Below are 19900 nucleotides of genomic sequence, written 5' to 3'. Positions count from 1 at the left end.
GAACGATTTGATGTTTAATATTCAAACATTTACAAACAACGTTTTTGTTATTATAAAACAAAATTTTCATACAAAATCTAATTTATAAAAATTTTGTTTGTAAATAAAGGTGTTAATTTCTTAATTTTCAGAAAATATTTATTATTTTTATTTTCCATTTCTATGGTTTTCATTTATTAATTTATGACAAAAAAGAAAAATGTTTTTTCTCTATTTATGTTAGTATGTTGACACTTGCTCCCCAAAGTGTCAACAATGGCCAAAACAGAATATTAATGATAGAATTCAGTCATGTAGAACCATGAAAAAAAACACTAAACTCCCAGAAAGCCAAACCAAGTAATTTCTACAAGAAGACAAAGAAGGCTCCTTATGATCACAATGTAAAAATTACCATTTATCACACAGACAACAACAAAGAAAAAAAAACATAAACAATGACGTTTGTTGTCTTCGTGCCACACGGTTGACAAAAGAATATTCTAAAACAAGGATGAGTTATGTATGTCTGTGTAAAATTTTATTCATGAAATTTTCTTTGCTTTTAAAATTTTTTCCTGTGTTTTTCATCTTTTCTAATAGAATAAAGTTTGGAAGAAAATTGCCAAAAGAAGCAAGAAGCAGGAGTTAGAATTTGGAACAATATATAATTGTTTTCATTTATGATTATGTTAATGTTGTTCTTGCTGTTGTCTTTTATAACAATATACAATTTGAATATTTATGATTTTGTATAAAATATTGCAGAAACGTAAAGTGTTTCTTTTTTACATTAATCATAAAATTTATTTTGTTTAACATTTTACTTAAGTATTTATTTTTGCTGTTTTTGGTATTTAAAATTTATTTCCGGTGGCCATATTTTATTTTATGAAAGAAATAAGAGAGTAAAAGCTATAAGAAATAATAGAGAAAATGGATTATTTTAGTATAAGGGATATTAATCTAGTATGTGATGGATATTGACAGGATCAAAAAAAGTTACTTTTTATTTAAAAGATAAAATAAGATTTGATTCCAAAACTTTAAGGATTTTTTGCAAGAATTGAAGAATTTTTGTTTCCTTTCGTCGTGCCTTAGTTGTCACACTCCACCTACATCATTGGATAATTTATGAATAGCTGATGCCAAACTTGCAAAAAAAAGTAAATATTATTTTAAACGAAATTTCTGGCTAAAGCATCATAATAGAAAAGTTCTATCTAAGGCTTTAATGTTTATTTGAAAACTTTTCTATTTTGCCCCTTCCCCTTCTTCAAACTGTCTGTAATACATTTTTTTCATGTACTTCATCTGCAAGGTGTTCGTTTGTTCTTTAATTTTGTTTTTGTCTCTTAATACAGACGAAAAGAAAAAAAAACAAACTTTACAATAGACAAACAAAAAAAAAAAAAAAAAAAAAAAAAACATCTTTTAGCCAGACTTTCGAGCAAAAACTAGACAAACAAAAATAACGAACATAAAAACATTAAAATCATTGTCACAGATGTTTAGTTTTTACAGGTACAGATATTTTTGACTATGAGAACAATAAAGTTGTTGCGACGGCAACAACTACAAAGTAAAGAAATTCTAGACTGTCTAAATAGTAAATACATCCTTGTACGTACCAAGCTGTACACACATACATACATACTTAAGGCAAGGAGTGGCTGTAAGTATGAGTTAAAGTTGGTGTTTTCAATGTATTTATCCTTGACAGGAAAACTAACGGTGCAGAAATATAAAAAAATATTCTATAGTTTAGTTTATTGTTTACAATTGTTGCTACTGCCGTTTGTTTGCTGTTGTTGTTGGCTATTTCTGAATGAATTCACACCTTGCATAAATAACTACACACACATACACTCACACCCACTATAGACTGAGCGTGATGCATAATAATTTTGTTTGTGTGCTCGCTTTTAACCCATGAAAGGATGTGAAGTTTTTTTGATTTAGCGAACTGATCAAAGGGACTCTGTAGTTCTATTAATAGAGGACCTTTAGTCTAGATCCTACAGACTGTAAAGAATTTATAGCCAGGAGTGGTGCGATTCTATTGTCCAGATTATAAAGGGACCCCATAGTCCAAACTACACAATCTATATTCAAATTTGCAGACTAACTATAGCACGGACTATAGTCCAGATTATAGACAATCTACAGTCCACAGTCTATAGACAATCTATAACCCAGACTATAGAAAATATATAGTCCAAACTATAGGTAATAAATATTTCGGACTACAGCCAATTTATAATCTAGATTATAGACTATTTACATTTCCGACAATAGAAAATCTATAGTCCAGTCAATAGATCATCAATATCAATATATTGTCCAAACTTCAGTCAATACATAATCCAGACTGTAAACAATCTACAGTACAGATTATAGCCAATCTCTATAATATACTAAAGACAATCTTCAGTACAGACTGCAGAGAAATTACAATTTTGAAAGTAGAGTTTCTTCAGTATAGAATATAGAATCCATAGTCCAGAATGTAGAAAATCTTTATGCCAGGCAGTATAGAATCTATAGTTCATACAATAAAAAATATAATCAGAAAATATAGTTCAGATATATAGTACTGGTTATAAAGGATCTATATTACAGACAATTAGTGATCTATAGTCTAACCTATAGTATAGGCTATAAATCATCTATAGTTCAGGCTATAGATTATCTATAGCGCAGATTATAGATGACCTATAGTGGAAACCAAATAGGATCTATAGTAGAGACTATAGTGGATCTATTGTCAAGACTATAGAGAATCTCCAGTCTAGACTATAGATAAACTGTATCCAAGATTATAGGGGATATATAGTCCAGACTAAAGTGGAGCCATAGTCCAGACTATAGAGGAGCTCCAGTCCAGACTATTGAGAATCTATAGTTCAGACTTAATGAAGTCTATAGTCTAAGCTATAAAAAATCAGTGGAACAGATTCTTGGGAATCTAAAATCTATAGTCTATAGAAAATCCATAGTCCGTTTTAAAGTGATTCTTTAATTAAGACTATAGAGAGTGCTTCATTATTCATAAAATGCCATTTCATACCCCTATCGAACATCTTAGGGTTAATCAAGGTGGCAGCATAGCATTTGCCATATAAAATAAACAATAGATGTGACACAGGTGTTTATTGTATGTTTTGCAATTTGAACACATCCCAACAATTGTTTACAAATTTTATTTCGACTATAAATCATAATTCTGTATTTTATATATTTTCGAAAAAATACTATAAATTTCCTGTTAATTCTTAAAGTCCTGGCCTTCATTTCTTTTGTTCGCCGAAGACTTTTAACAAATTAATAATAAATTGTTGACTTTATTGTTTGTAACATTCTTTCTCTCTCTATCACTTTTCTTATAGATCGCCTTCTGAACGTTCTGGCAAAGGTTGTTGTGGTCAATGGTTTGCTGGTCCTCCTCTACGTGCCTTAATAGCGGTTGTTGCTTTGGGTGGTGTTGCTTGTGCTTTGGGTGGTGCTGCCTTGGGGGCTACAGGTTTGGCAGGACCTCCTAGTTCCCACTTTACAGCGGCTTTATTAATGATTGGTAAGTTTTGTATGTTGTTTCTGGGCTATTGTTTATATTTTTCAATTTTCATTTGGGTTTTGGGAGAAAGTTAAAGTAAACTTTGGTGTGGCATGATTTAGTTAAGTTTGGTTACATCATATGTTGTATTTCTTAATTTTTTTTTTTTAAGGTGTTTAAATAAAATTACCTCATAATTTTTGCGGTTAAAAAAACATCGTAATTGTAATGACACGTTTTTTATTTATTTTATTTTTTCTTCTGTTATTTTGTGTCTTTTGGCAACAATTTTTATTGTTAAAAATTAAATATATATTTTAGTCGGTCTTAATTGTTACTGTACATGATGTGATGATAGAGGATCTATAATCCCGTATATAGAGTATCTATATTCCAGACTATAGAGAATCTATAATCCAGTCTATAGAGAATTTATAGTCCAGACTATAGAAAATCTACAGTCCAGACTATAGAGAATCTATAGTCCGGACTGTAGAGAATCTATAGTCCGGACCATAGAGAATCTATAATCCAGAACATGGAGAATCTATAGTCCAGACTATAGAGAATCTATAGCCCAGACTATAGAGAATCTATAGTCCAGACTATAGAGAATCTATAGTCCAGACTATAGAGAATCTATAGTCCAGACTATAGAGAATCTATAGTCCAGACTATAGAGAATCTATAGTCCAGACTATAGAGAATCTATAGTCCAGACTATAGAGAATCTATAGTCCAGACTATAGAGAATCTCTAGTCCAGACTATAGAGAATCTCTAGTCCAGACTATAGAGAATCTATAGTCCAGACTATAGAGAATCTATAGTCCAGACTATAGAGAATCTATAGTCCAGACTATAGAGAATCTATAGTCCAGACTATAGAGAATCTATAGTCCAGACTATAGAGAATCTAGAATCCAGTCTATAGAGAATCTATAGTCCAGTCTATAGAGAATCCATGGTCCAGACTATAGAGAATCTATTGTCCAGACTGTATAGAATCTATAGTCCGTAGATTCTCTACAGTCCAGATTATAGAGAATCTATAGTCCAGACTGTATAGAATCTATAGTCCAGACTATAGAGAATCTGTAGTCCAGACTATAGAGAATCTATAGTCCAGACTATAGAGAATCTATAGTCCAGACTATAGAGAATCTATAGTCCATACTATAGAGAATCTATAATCCAGACTATAGAGAATCTATAGTCCAGACTATAGAGAATCTGTAGTCCAGACTATAGAGAATCTATAGCCCAGACTATAGAGAATCTATAGTTCAGACTATAGAGAATCTATAGTCCAGACTATAGGGAATATAAAGTCCAGATTATAGAGAATCTATAGTCCAGACTATAGAGAATCTATAGTCCAGACTATAGAGAATCTATAGTCCAGACTATAGAAAATCTACAGTCCAGACTATAAAGAATATATAGTCTAGGCTATAAAGAATCTATAATCCAGACTATAGAGAATCTATAGTCCAGACTATATAGAATCTATTGTCCAGATTTCAGACTATAAAGAATCTACAGTAAAGACTAAAATGTTTTTTTTACAAAATATTAGTTGCTTACTATAGGGTACTTAAAAATCCCCCAACATTTTTGCACACTCATTATGTACCTTGGTTATTTGTTAGTAGTATTACGTTAATGTTTATTTTATTTTTATTGTTGTTTATTTAAAATTTTTCATAAAATTTAATGTCACATTAAAAATGTACGCAAAATGGGCCCGTTTATTTATATTTACATACAAAATAGAAAAATTAAACTATAACAATGAAACAAAAAAAATATAAAATTAAATAAACCTACTTTAAACATAAATATTGACCTACATTTAAATACAATTTAATAACAATAGCCAACATAGTTAACACAATATACCAACATCCATTAACTTAGTTGGAGCCAATTATAAGTATTTCTTCAAGTACCTTTAAAAGTACTTTTTATTGTATAAAAAATTGTCTTTTATTTCTAGTTAATTAAAGTTATTGTATTTTGATTGTAGTGTTTTTTTTGTCAATTAATGTTTAACATTTACAGAAAAAGAGTTACAATTGTTACCAACTGTTTTAGTTTTAATCATCTTAAAGGTGTGAAAAATGTGTTTTGACTAGGCCAACCTTTTATATGTTTTACTTTTACGTGTTTATTTCTATGGGTTGGGTTTAGAAAACAAAAATAAACATTTAATAATTTTTATGTTCTTCAACCATTAACAGAAAGTAAACAATTTAAGTGGCAAATCCATTTACTTAAGGTCGCGACCAGGCCTAAGTATTTCAACTGTTGACCTTTTTTAAGGTATTTATGGGAAAAGTACTTAATATTTTGTTTTTATTATAATAAATTTGCATAATTAGTGGGGTAAATAAATGTTAATTATTAAATAAACATTTACACTACAATTTCCTGTTATTTATTAAACATTCTAAACAATAAAATTATAGTTTTCTAGGTAATTAACAAGATGGTTCTTGAAAGTTTATTCTAGAGATAGAATTGTCTCGAATTATCTTTAGCAAGATTTTATATTAGACAAAAGTTTAAGTCTAGAAATCAAGTTAGAAAGATAATCGTTTATAGCTTTTTGGAGGACCCCTTAGAAATGATGCTGGGAATGTGTATTTTCAATACATCAACAGAAAACCTCCCATGCTTGAAGACGAATATGAAGATGACAGAAAATAGAGCAAGAGGGATCGAGATCAGCTTTTCATACATCCAATACAGTTCCTCTAGAAAATTATAAGATGTTCAATATAAAAACATTTAGCACGATATTTACGTGCATTTTTTATTAAATGTGTTTAATTTCCCACACTCCTTTCATAGCTGAAGATAAAAGAAAACTTATTGCGGAAATTTGCAATTTTCTATTGTAAACAACTTCCTGTTTAGTGTTAAACATAAAAAATACATAAACATACAGGCAAAATATGTCATCTGCTAACGTGAATACAAACAATTCTGGTAGTAATATTTTTGGATATTTCCCATTAAATCATGTACACAATCTTAAAAACCCTGCTGTTCTTGGCGACTCTTCTAAAACATAGTATGAAATGAGTTTGACAAGGGCTTCTTTCACTAGTACTTAGAATCACTCAAGTGACGGCTGATTTTCTCAAGTTTTACATTAACTTTTTCATAAAACTGCTGGGTACTAAAGAGTTCAGTGTCAGATATACAATACACACACATTCACAAATACTAAGCCTAAATATGACACCTTACATCACACACATTGATTGTCTTTAACATGACAGACAAGGGCATTGTTGTTTTTGTTTTTTTTTTTAGTTAACACACTCGATACAATACAAAACGTAATAATCGCCCTACACCTGTATTTTTTTTGTTTTTAGCATTATGATTATTGTTTTTACACAAATTTACACTAAAAAATACTTGCTAATAGAAAGATATATAAAATTAAACGAATAAAAAATATTTTGCTATTTTTTTACATTTTCACAAAACAATGTGTTTATTTGTTTGTATTTGGCAACATGAAAAATGGCGTGTGAATATTGTGCATTACGCTTAATTTGTTTACAACATTTTTTTTTAGATAAATTGTTTTTTTTTTATTTTTTTTTTCTCTTTCTCCTTTTATGTTTTCTTTTTTAAACAGAAAAACGACAAAGTTAAAAACAGTAGCTACTAAATATATCGTTATTAGCAGTAGAAAAAAACATCACAATTCATAATTTACAAACATATATGTTTCATATGTCGTGCAGAGTTGCCAAGTATATTTCTAATACTAAAAGTATTTAAAAGACTATACTATAGACAAGACTGTAGACTATAAACTAGACAAAACTAGACTAGACTATGGACTAGACTATTGCCAAGACTATAGACATGACTATAGACTAGACTATAGACTAGACTATAGACTAGACTACAGACTAGACTATAGACTAGACTATGGACTAGACTATAGACTAGACTATAGACTAGACTATAGACTAAACTATAGACTATAGAATAGACTATAGACTAGACTATAGACTAGACTATATAATAGACTATAGACTAGACTATAGAATAGACTATAGAATAGACTATAGACTAGACTATAGAAAAGACTATAGACTAGACTATAGACCAGGCTATAGACCAGACTACAGACTAGACTATAGACTAGACTATAGACTAGACTATATAATAGACTATAGACCAGACTATAGACCAGACTACAGACTAGACTATAGACTAGACTATAGACTAGACTATAGACTAGACTATAGACTAGACTATAGACTAGACTATAGACTAGACTATAGACTAGACTATAGACTAGATTATAGACTAGACTATAGACTAGACTATAGACTAGACTATAGACTAGACTATAGACTAGACTATAGACCAGACTATAGACTAGAATATAGACTAGACAACAGACTAGACTATAAACTAGACTATAGACTAGACAAGAGACTAGACTATAAACTAGACTATAGACTAGACTATAGACTAGACTATAAACTAGACTATAGACTAGAGTATAGACTAGACTATAACTATAGACTATAGACTAGACCATAGACTAGACTATAGACTAGAATATAGACTAGACTATAAACTAGACTATAGACTAGAATATAGACTAGACTATAGACTAGACAATAAAATAGACTGTAAAACTTTTTAAGAAAACATTTTTCATTTACATGCATAGGTATGTATATGCCTTACAAACATATATATACATATGTATGTGTATATAATATTTGTATAACGCATAAGTACATACATATGTATTTATATTTATATAAAAATGTGTATTTAACAACATATAAAGGAATATTTAAATAATGTTACATGCGTCATTTAGCCAGAGAATAATGATGACCAATTTAAGTGACATTGTGTGTAAAAAAAAAACATACAACATAAAATTGTTTGTGTAAGTAAAGTAGTGTGTTAATTTTCATGTCATGTATTTTTTTTTTTTAATTTTCTGCAAAAAGCGTAATTAAGTGGGTACTTAATGGTTATAAATATACATACAACATATAGACCTACAGAAACAAAACAGGGTAAAAGTATTATTAATTTTTTTTAAATATTCATTACCGAACATACAACAAACAAAACAGAAAGACAGTCGGATAGTGAAACAAACAAATAAACAGATTTAAACATGTAGATTCATATACACTATCCGGTAGTTACAATTTACTAAATAGATTCATTTCTACTTGAACATTTATATGGTCAAACATGCCGAACATGATATGGAAAACCTTAAACTTAATTACACTTAAAAATAATAAAACCGAAGAGTAAAACTGAAACCAAAATAAACAATTAAATAAAATGAAATAATACTTTTTGTACGTTGTTTTTATATTTTACATAAAACAAAATTACATAATTTTAATTAAAAACTATTTGAATTACTTTAAAGAGAAACTTGATGTAAAAAAAATAGAAAGAGATAAAACAATTCAGAGAAATAGCATGAAGATCTTTTGAATATCTACACCAACCACTGTGTTTGCTGTAGACCAGATTTTTGTTTATACTATAGTATTCAGACTAGGCAAGTCCAGCGTATATATTAGTTAAAGATGAGTATATATTAGAGTATTCAAACGGTTAATCGTCGTTCGGTTAATCGATTAATTTTTGACGATTAATCGTTCGAATAAATGAAAATTGTCAATTTTCAAATAACGAATAAACCGAATAATTTCTATCAATTAACCGAATAAGAAAAACTCACTATTTAGCAGTAAAATTACTATATATTTTCTACAAAATTTAATATTTTTATAATAAATTTTCATTTTTCTGTAATAAAGAAAATTTATTTGATGATTTTTGAAAAGAAATCATGGAAATAATTATCGCCATTTTTTTAAAACCTTTTTTTTTGGGAACATTGTTGCATTCTTAAGTACATATTTCAAATAAGTTTTTCAGCAACAGTTATAGTTGAACTAGTGTTCAATGGAACGTATGAATTCTAGAACTCGTTGAAAATCTTAAAAGCAGTAATTTCTTTATATAGAAAAGCATTTCACATAAACAGGAATAATTTCTAGTATTTGATAAAAAACTTAACATAGAATTTCATGTGAAAGAAGGGAAAATAATATTTTTGTAAACAACCTGTGCAAAAGTTATTTTCAAACAAGAAAAATCTATGCGTGCAGGAAACTGTGGACAATTAGTATTAACACTGTGTACTCAATTTTTCATAATCAGCTCTTATGCTCCTGTAAAAGGACTTTAAAATTTAAAAGACATCCGCTTTCAAAAGATGGAATTCCAAATTTATATTAAAAAGTTGGTATTAATATTAATTTCAAATGAAGCTGAGTTCCTCTGCTTCATCAAATCATCAAGATCATTAAGAAAAAATTGGAAATCTTAAAGAAAATTTGTCACAAAAAAGTAGTTAAAAGTTTTTGGATCGAAAATGAAAATGTGACTTCTTTTTCGTTTTATCTCTAAGTGAGACAGGTAAATAATATAGATAGAATGTACTTATAAATATTTTAAATATTTTTTTTTGTAGTCCTTTAAACTTTGAAATCCTTTTATAAAGACATAATAATTGGAGCACGAAATTCTATAAGTGGAATCTATTTTCACATGCTTATCAACTTTTCCATGTGTGAATGCTTTTTTCATAATTGTTACAGGGTGTAATATGATGAAAATTATTGTAAAAAGCAATAGTAACATCCAGTTTCCTTTTATTCGAATAACCGAATAATTTTTAGTTATCCGATTATTAACCGGCTTACGTAAAACCTCAAATAATTATTTGTCGAATAAACCGAATAAGACAAAAACCCGAATAATTGAATACCCTAGTATATATACTATATAATATTTTACAATTTAGACAAGACTACAGACTACACCAAAGTCTAGTCTATAGTCTAGTCTATAGTCTAGTCCATAGTCTAGTCTATAGTCTAGTCTATAGTCTAGTCTATAGTCTAGTCTATAGTCTAGTCTATAGTCTAGTCTATAGTCTAGTCTATAGTCAAGTCTATTCTAAAGTCTAGTCTATAGTCTAGTCTATAGACTATAGACTAGACTATAGACTAGACTTTAGAGTAGACTAAAGAATAGACTAGACTATAGACTAGACTATAGACTAGACTATAGACTAGACTATAGACTAGACTATAGACTAGACTATAGACTAGACTATAGACTAGACTATAGACTAGACTATAGACTAGACTATAGACTAGACTATAGACTAGACTGTAGACTAGACTATAGACTAAACTATAGACTAGACTAAAGTCTAGACTATAGACTAGACTATAGTCTAGACTATAGACTATAGTGTAGAATATAGTTTTCGAAATATAATGCAATCTGTGGGATTTAATGTGGATTGATGCCACTGCATATGAGCTCTATATGACAGTTTGTTTTACAGTTAACCGCTGTAGTAATTTCTATCGGACTAAGAAAGCACAGTTTAAACAAAACAATTTAATTAGTTTAATTATTTTAATTTGCAAAAAAAATATTTTCCATTACTTTCATTATGTTTCAAACTTTATATGCTTTTCTCATCTAAAAGTCAATAAATATTTTTTCTAGAATATAATTTGTTCAAAAAAATATTAATGAAATCTTAGTCTTTACTTCGTACTTTTGTTCTGTTGTTTCTAGTACTTTTTGTTGAAACAATTGTTTCTTTTGTAAGATTTCTTCTTGCATTAAACATTTAAGTACTTTTGTTTTTTGTAATATCATGTTGTTAAAGTGTTTTAATTATATTTATTTTTTTTCTTTCTTCAGCTTCTATTTTTATTTATTATGACTTTTTTCTATTGTTGCCATCGTCACATTTATTAATACAAAAGAAAAAATAACAAATAATTGAAAATTAACCCACTTAGTGGGCGTAAAAATGGTAACGCTTGAGGTCGTTTATACAGACGGTGTTTTTTTTTCTGGTTTTCTCAACTATTCGAGTTTTTGCATTGCGTACCAAATTAATGTACATAAACATAACCCTATAAAAAATATATATCATTAAAATACTTTCTCTTTCATTCCCAATAACAATAACATTTGTTAATTGTTTCTTAAATAAATAAATTTCTTTTGTATTTTTTTTCTTGGATTTCCAAATGTTTTTATTTCAAATTTTATCTTTGTTTTGTCATGTCTTTATGTAGAAGATTATCTGTATTATTTCATCACAGCACACTTTAATGAATTTAAAATTTAATAAAGAAATACAATTGTTTGTTTAAAATTGTTTAATCATTTAATTAGCTTTTTGTTTGGGTTTTGAGAGCAAGAAAAAAATATAACAAAAATTTGTTAATAGCGGTGTTTAAAAAGGCGTAAAATATATATATGTGAATAAGAAATTGTTTTTAAACATTATAAAACGAAACTTTTTATTTTTCTTTTGCAGGTGTTGGTGTAGTCTTGGTTACTGTTAGTGGTGCTGCCTGGCGTATGACAGCACCGGGCGGTCCTCCTTGTCTAGGCTTGGGTTCAAGTGTTGATTTAGGCAGATGTGGTCGCCGGCCCTGCAGTAGAGGAGGCGGAGCTCCACAAGGTTTACTTTATCCAGAATTTCAGCACAGGCCACCACCACCCTCATATCAAGCCAGTATGCAGGAATATCGTTTAAGGTGTGTATATTTAAAGGAAGAGAATAATGAAAAAAATATTACTTTGGTTCAGTTCTAGTTCAGTTCTAATTCAGTTCTATTTCAGTTCTAGTTCAGTTCTAGTTCAGTTCTAGTTCAGTTCTAGTTCAGTTCTAGTTCAGTTCTAGTTCAGTTCTAGTTCAGTTCTAGTTCAGTTCTAGTTCAGTTCTAGTTCAGTTCTAGTTCAGTTCTAGTTCAGTTCTAGTTCAGTTCTAGTTCAGTTCTAGTTCAGTTCTAGTTCAGTTCTAGTTCAGTTCTAGTTCAGTTCTACTTCAGTTCAGTTCAGTTCTTGTTCAGTTCTGGTTCAGTTCTGGTTCAGTTCTGGTTCACGTGACCGGTGCCTAATGGCGCATGTAGTCTCACTTGTAAAATTGCATGTATTTTATAACTAACAAAAGTTTTATAATGTTGAACAAGATAATATAAAAGGCTCTACTTACAAGTGGCAAAAGAAAATAATTGAAAGTCTATAAATTTAAAGATTGCATGTCCCAATGTCATTTATATAGCAAAATACATACTGTTTTGTTAATCTATTTCGCAAGGGTTTGCTATTCCTGTTTTAGCAAACTACAAAAAAAAAGTAAAAAACAATTAATTTATTTCTCATGTTTTATTTATGTTCTTTTCATAGACTACTTTTACTGGATAGAGATCGTCAGAATGGTGTAGTCAGAGGAAGTTCACCACCACCCACTTATCGTTCACATGCCGGAAGTTTGCTAAGGTAAGGACATGTATGCAGGAAGTTAGTGGTAGTGGTAGTAGTTTTTATTAAATGCAAAATTTTATTTAGAAAATAAATTTGCATAGAAATTTAAAAGAAAATACAAAATAAAAATGTTAATAAAATGTATTATCAAACACCATATAAACTATTTTTTGAAAAATTGCAAACGACCAAACCCATTTTCTTTATAATAACACTAGTAGTATTATTTTAGAAAAACGACAGCCAGGCAATTTGGCTGTTGTTTAAAAAAAATATGTATGACGAGGATAGTTTGAACAGTGTATTATAAAATATTAAGCCCAAAGTTTAGTTTATAGCAAGCCTTTAAAGGCAAGATTTTTTGTTATAGTAACTTGTCTGACTGCCTTCGTTTCTTCATATAAATTGTATATGCATATGCATAGCAATAGAATGAAAACTTAGTGGTTTTTATGGTGTTACAATTGACAACTTTGCCCTTCAAAAACTGAAATCGCTACAAAAAGCCAGAAAAAACTTTTTCAAAACTTTTTAAAACACCCAAAAACAAAAAATTCAAAAGTACCCCTAAAACTCTTTTTCCAGTTAAGCCAATTCGTGGCTATTGTTGTTGTTATAGTTAATTCGACAACAACAACAAGAACACAACTCAGACAGACAGTATGTTTTTTTTTTTTTTGGTCTTCAATATATATTTTTTGCCAGAAAAACACATTAAATACATGTAAAAACTTTGTCGTTGAACTTTGTAGACTGTTTTTAGTTCAATATACCGGAAGTTCGGCGTGTCTCTTCATATTTACAGGCACCCTCAAAGAAGCTTAATTGACTCTACTCAGACAATTCTCAAACTTTTTATACAAATAGATATTGGACTCTGTAATAAATATATAAGGTGGTTTAAAAAGAGCATTTTAGGATCTAGAAATTATAGTCTTAAATTCAAGTCAAAATAAAAAGGTTTAAAATAACTCCTTTTTAAAACTGCTGGGTGTGAGTTGGCAAAATACAATGTCATAACATAGACACACATACTCACTTGCTCCCAAAAAAAAAAAAAAAAACAGGCTATAAATTTACATTTTTATATAAACAGCAACAACAACAATACTAAAAGCGACATCAGCATGTAACCAACAAACCAACAGACCAAAAACTACAACAACAATACAATAACAACAATAATTTCTCTTCATTGAAGTTGGTATAAAAGAAAGGATGTATAAAACCAGCCCCCCGATCAACAACACTCTTACACACATTGGCACACATGTTCCGAGAAGACACAATTAAACATGTGTGTGTGTGTGGGTTGAAAATGTTAGTGAAAATTTTAAAGATTTTATTTCCGTTTAAATTTATGACTTTTGTAAAGTCTTTATATATCATTGGGCTGAATTGATTGAATGCTTTTCTTGAAAAATTCTAATAAAGTAAATGTAGAAAATTTATTATTTTATTTATAAAATGGAACGAATTTTGAAGGTCCCCTCCCCCAAATGTGATGGTTACAATTTAAGAGATTTAAATTACATTTAATTTATTGGATATGGTAATATTTAATAATTAAGTAATTGATTATCTACTCAAAATGAAAACAAATTGCAAAATTTTTTAAATATAATTTTGTATTTTTTATTTCGTTCGTACAAACTATTCATCGCGCCAATAATATACCAAAAAAACACATTTCTTACACATTTTTATACCCTACACTACTTTAGTAGGGAGGGTATATTGGGTTTGTGCTGATGTTTGTAACATATAAAAATATTCGTTTTCTGATTCGATTAAGCTAAGTCCGTCCATCCGCCTGATAAGGTACAAGTCGCAATTTTCAAATCGATTCATTATTTCACTTAGCCCCCATACAACTGTAGTCCCGAATGGGGCACAACTTAGTTTTATAGAACTTTAATGACATTAACAACTCTTGCAATGATCGGGCTTCATTTGACCCTAGCCCCCATGAAAACTCCTTTCAGAAAATGATTGACGGTCATAATTCACATAAGTAACTACATAAATAAGTTTAAAGTAGACTTGAATTCCTCTATCAACATTTATAAGGATATTTTCCCCTACTCCCCTTGTACAAAGTGCATTTTTTTGACAAAAATAAGTAAAGATCTTCCGGAATAAAGTTAAAAAACATACTAACATACCATTATTAACATACTGACTGGTGTAGATTATCATATATTCGGCTATGCCCGACTATATATTCATACTTGTTATCCCTTAAAAGTACTAAATTACAAAAAAAGTACAAGATGTCATTGACCACATAGAATTATAAAGATTATGATTACAATTAAAAATATTTTCTTTTGACAAACACAACTAAAGAGTCCTTTAAAATTTTAACCCAAATAAATTTTTGTTTTGCTTATAATCCTATTATGGTTAAAACGTTTATAAACAGATCCTTTTTGTTTTTTTCCCTTTTCTGTCTCCGTTTTTTATTTAGAATACTAATACAAATATTTAACTCTGATTCTTTTACAACAAATCGACTTTCTCTTTAGGCCAATGATTTCTGTGTGTGTATGCCTTTATAAGTTGTATACCTCCAACTCTTCCCTTCACATTTCAAAGTTTCCTTTTCCTACAGTATTTTTGTCTTTATTTTTGGTAATATACTTTTAGTCCTATTAAATGATTAAGTTTAGGCTCATTTAACTCATAATTACCACTTTGATCTCTTACAATAATGACTAGTAATTAAAAAAAAGTTTATATTATCTTTAGTCTTGTTCTGTGGCTGTTCCTTTTATAAGCTGGATATTCCTACTGCTGTATATTGATGCTAAAAGTTGATTGTTGATAATGATGCGAAAACTTTGTCTGCTGTTGTCTTAAACTTTTAGTGGAAAATTGGAAGATAATTTTACTTTAGTGCAGAAATTGGAGTTTTCTTCTTTATGTTAATTATTTTCTGTAACACATTGATATGTGGCTTAAAATTATAGGTCAGGCATGGGAATGTATTAAAAATGTTAATATAATTATAAGTAAAAGAACATTTTTGGAAACAAAAGTTAATTGTAAGCCTTTTAAAGAAAAATAATTTTAATAAAAGAAACATTAAGAAATATGGAAATTATGTTAAGGAGGAGAAAAAATACATTTAAATAATTTTAAATATTTTCATTCCTACTTCGATTCTAGTTGGGTTTTGGTAGAGTTCTACTTCAGTTCACTTTTGGTTAAGTTCTAGTTCAGTTCTAGTTCAGTTCTAGTTCAGTTCTAGTTCAGTTCTAGTTCAGTTCTAGTTCAGTTCTAGTTCAGTTCTAGTTCAGTTCTAGTTCAGTATTTTTGTATAATATTGAACCTAGAAACATGAAATTAAGTATGTAGAGCCCGGAGTAAATGAGAATCTATAAAAGGGAACTTTTTGGTACTTTTTGTTCTTCAAAAGGTACTTTTTGAATTTCCTATAATATTGAACCAAGAAACATGAAATTAAGAATGTAGAGCCCGGAGTAAATGAGAATCTATAAAAGGGGACTTTTTGGTATTTTTTCGTTCTTCAAAAGGTACTTTTTGAATTTCATATAATATTGAACCTAGAAACATGAAATTAAGTATGTAGAGGATGGATTAAGTGAGAACCTATAAAAGGGGACTTTTGGTACTTTTTCGTTCTTCAAAAGGTACTTTTTGGATTTTTGTATAATATTGAACCTAGAAACATGAAATTAAGCATGTAAAGCCCGCAGTAAATGAGAATCTATAAAAGGGACTTTTTTGGTACTTTTTCGTTTTCAAAGGGTACTTTTTGCATTTCCTATAATATTGAACCAAGAAACATGAAATTAAGAATGTAGAGCCCGAGTAAATGAGAATCTATAAAAGGGGACTTTTTGGTATTTTTTCGTTCTACAAAAGGTACTTTTTGAATTTCCTGTAATATTGAACCTGGAAGCATGAAATTATATGTAGAGGATGGATTAAGTGAGAACCTATAAAAGGGGACTTTTGGTACTTTTTCGTTCTTCAAAGGTACTGTTTGGATTTTTGTATAATATTGAACCTAGAAACATGAAATTAAGCATGTAGAGCCCGGAGTAAATGAGAATTTATAAAAGGAGACTTTTTGAGTTCAGTTCTAGTTCAGTTCTAATTCAGTTCTAGTTCAGTTCTAGTTCAGTTCTAGTTCAGTTCTAGTTCAGTTCTAGTTCAGTTCTAGTTCAGTTATAGTTCAGTTATAGTTCAGTTCTAGTTCTGTTCTAGTTCAGTTCTAGTTCAGTTCTAGTTCTAGTTCAGTTTTAGTTCAGTTCTAGTTCAGTTCTAGTTCAGTTCTAGTTTAGTTCTAGTTCAGTTCTAGTTCAGTTCTAGTTCAGTTCTAGTTTAGTTCTAGTTCAGTTCTAGTTCAGTTCTAGTTCAGTTCTAGTTTAGTTCTAGTTCAGATTATCCCCACAGAAGTGCCTCATACCTAATGTAAGTTTATTTTGCCACTTTCAACATTAATTCTATTCGTTCTAAAACTTTTTTTAATAAACAAATGCAAATAGAATTTTGTTTATAAAACAACCATTTGGAAGTGGAATGAGTATTATAAACTTGTCAAATACAAACTTTGAATTTTTCCAAAAAAATAAAAAGCACAAAAACAACTATGAGTAAACACACAGTCACTCAATAAGGGTAAATCTACTCTAGCAAATTGGATTGAATCGATTTTTTTTATTTTGCTACAAGTATCTACATATCTTGGGTTACAGATTGGCTTAAGTAAATATAATCAATCAATATGTAAATTAAAACAAAACACAGAAAAAGGTGTTGGACTGTAGATTAAATTGGCAAAAAAAGGTTAAACAAAAAATATACAAAAAAAATAAAGATATTTAAGTTTAAGGAAAATGAAAATGTTTAAATTAAATAAAATTGTTATAGATATTTTATATGTAACTAATAAAATAAATATTTAAAAGAAAATAAAATTAACAAAGAATTTTTGTTATTTTTTCCAGAGCTCCCTTAACATCAACAATACGCGGCACTAGTGGTCCACATTCGGGCACACGTTGCGAAAGCAGCATAGGCGGTTCCGAATACAGTTTCCCGCCCAGTTATCGTTCACGCAACACAACACCCGGTACAATTAGCAGTGAACGTAGCATTGAAACCGAACCCTCAGGACGTCTTTTAGCCAACGAAGACATACCCGAACCCTTGAGTGTTGAACAATTATCCGAATATAATTCGCTACAACAACGCTGCAACAACAATAACTCAAATGGTGGTAATGCCCAAAAAACGGAACAGAAAAGAAATTCCCTACAAATGGATACAAATATTTTAATATCAAAAACCGATACTAATCTCAATAGTTTGAATAGTGATAAAAAAGATGATTTAGTGACTATTGTCACTATAACACCACAAAATAATGAGAATTTAGAGGCGAATGAAAATCGCAATAATAATGAAAATAATGGCACCGAGTCAAGAGAACAAATTGAAATATTGGCTCATTTGTAAATAGAAAGGAAAATTGTTTGTTAAAAATAAAATATATTTATTACAAATAATATTATAAGAAAATTGTTTTGGACTATAGAATATTAGATCAGAAGTGGTTATTTGTATTAATTTAAATATATATCGGTTTTATATAAAATTTATTTTTTATGAATATATTCCCGATTTCCTAAAAGTGAAAATGGTATGATTTATTTATTTGTTTATAACGGGTCGTTACTTAACTTGTAGACTTCAAATGCTACACTAGATCCTTCAAGAGTTTAAAACTAGATTCTTACTTAATTCTTCCTCAGTTCGATTGATATGGGTAACTTTCTTAAAATTTCTAAATGACAAGAGTGCGCTCATAAGTGGCTCTTTTAGATAAGGATTTCTACTTAAATCTGTAGATCACTTTTTCATATTTTAAAAACCCAAAAAGTCATACCTTTTCATATTTTGTATGATGAAAAATTTGCCTCAAATTTTGTGAAATTTTCGTTATTTTTAAAATAATCTTAAATATTTTTCCTTCTCACTATTAATCCAAAGGTATTTATTTTTATATATTTACAAAATTAAGAAAATAAAAAAAAACACAACAAAAACATTGTTAATTTTTTATATTATTTGTTAAGAATTTATACTGTAATACATACATGCTATATAATAAAATAATATATAAATTTAACTTTTTGTAAATAATCTATATAAAATATAAACAATAAATTTAACAAAAAAAAAATACAAAAGTTAAACGTAAAAAAAAACAAAATGATATATTCATTAAATAATTATGTATAAATGTTTTTATGTAATTTATAAGTCAAATTGTATTGTCTGTATATAAACAATAACAGAAAGCAAATCAATAAAAAGAAAAATAATCAACAATTTAAATCTTAAATAAATAAATGTATAAAAATTGTTAGAAAAAAATTTTATTATTTATTTGCAACACACAGGATGAATGTAAGTATGAAGAAAAAACTTATAGGCCGAGTTTGATTCCTTTTATTATACTATTAACCTTCGAGGTTATATATAAGTTAGTCCTTCCTTTTGTTTCTTTAATATAATTTTCCGACCCAGAATAGTATATATTCTGGATTGATTCGATTAAGCCATGTCCGTCTTTCTGTCTTGCTTTGACGGCCTATTTCATGGCGGTCTTTTTCACTGTCCCTTTGTGTATCTTACACGCAGGTTGCAATTTACGTATATGCGTATCCGGTCCATTCTACGAACACATTGCTCAGGTACTCGAGCTTTCTAATATCTCGCTATAGTAGCACCGTTGGGGAAGGACAGCTGTCATGAGCAAGGTCAATCTAACCGCAACAATATTGTCGCCCAACTGAGATTGCACTGTTGATTTGGCAACAACAACTATTTACTATTTACTTGACAAGTCTTTATTTCAGTGGCCACAAAGACCCACTGTGATAATTTGATAAATTAAAAAAAAGGCCAGAGATAACCTTGCACCACAATTCCATCC

At 29.1% G+C, this 19900-nt stretch overlaps 1 protein-coding gene across 1 annotated transcript in view; it reads left to right on the top strand.

Moving 5' to 3' along the window:
- LOC111675055 (putative mediator of RNA polymerase II transcription subunit 24) overlaps positions 1 to 19288 on the top strand; it is a 161736-nt gene extending 142448 nt beyond the window's left edge. Inside the window, exons 4-7 of the mRNA XM_046955853.1 lie at positions 3369 to 3553; positions 11975 to 12197; positions 12850 to 12942; positions 17907 to 19288. Coding sequence (XP_046811809.1) covers positions 3369 to 3553; positions 11975 to 12197; positions 12850 to 12942; positions 17907 to 18417 — 1012 coding nt within the window. The 3' untranslated portion in view covers positions 18418 to 19288. The remainder of the gene's footprint in view (positions 1 to 3368; positions 3554 to 11974; positions 12198 to 12849; positions 12943 to 17906) is intronic.
- Positions 19289 to 19900: the final 612 nt, after the last annotated feature.

Source organism: Lucilia cuprina, chromosome 6 (genome assembly GCF_022045245.1).
Source record: "Lucilia cuprina isolate Lc7/37 chromosome 6, ASM2204524v1, whole genome shotgun sequence".
Lineage (NCBI taxonomy): Eukaryota > Metazoa > Arthropoda > Insecta > Diptera > Calliphoridae > Lucilia > Lucilia cuprina.
Note: the sequence above shows the minus strand (reverse complement) of the source record. Positions and strands in the feature narration are given on the sequence as shown.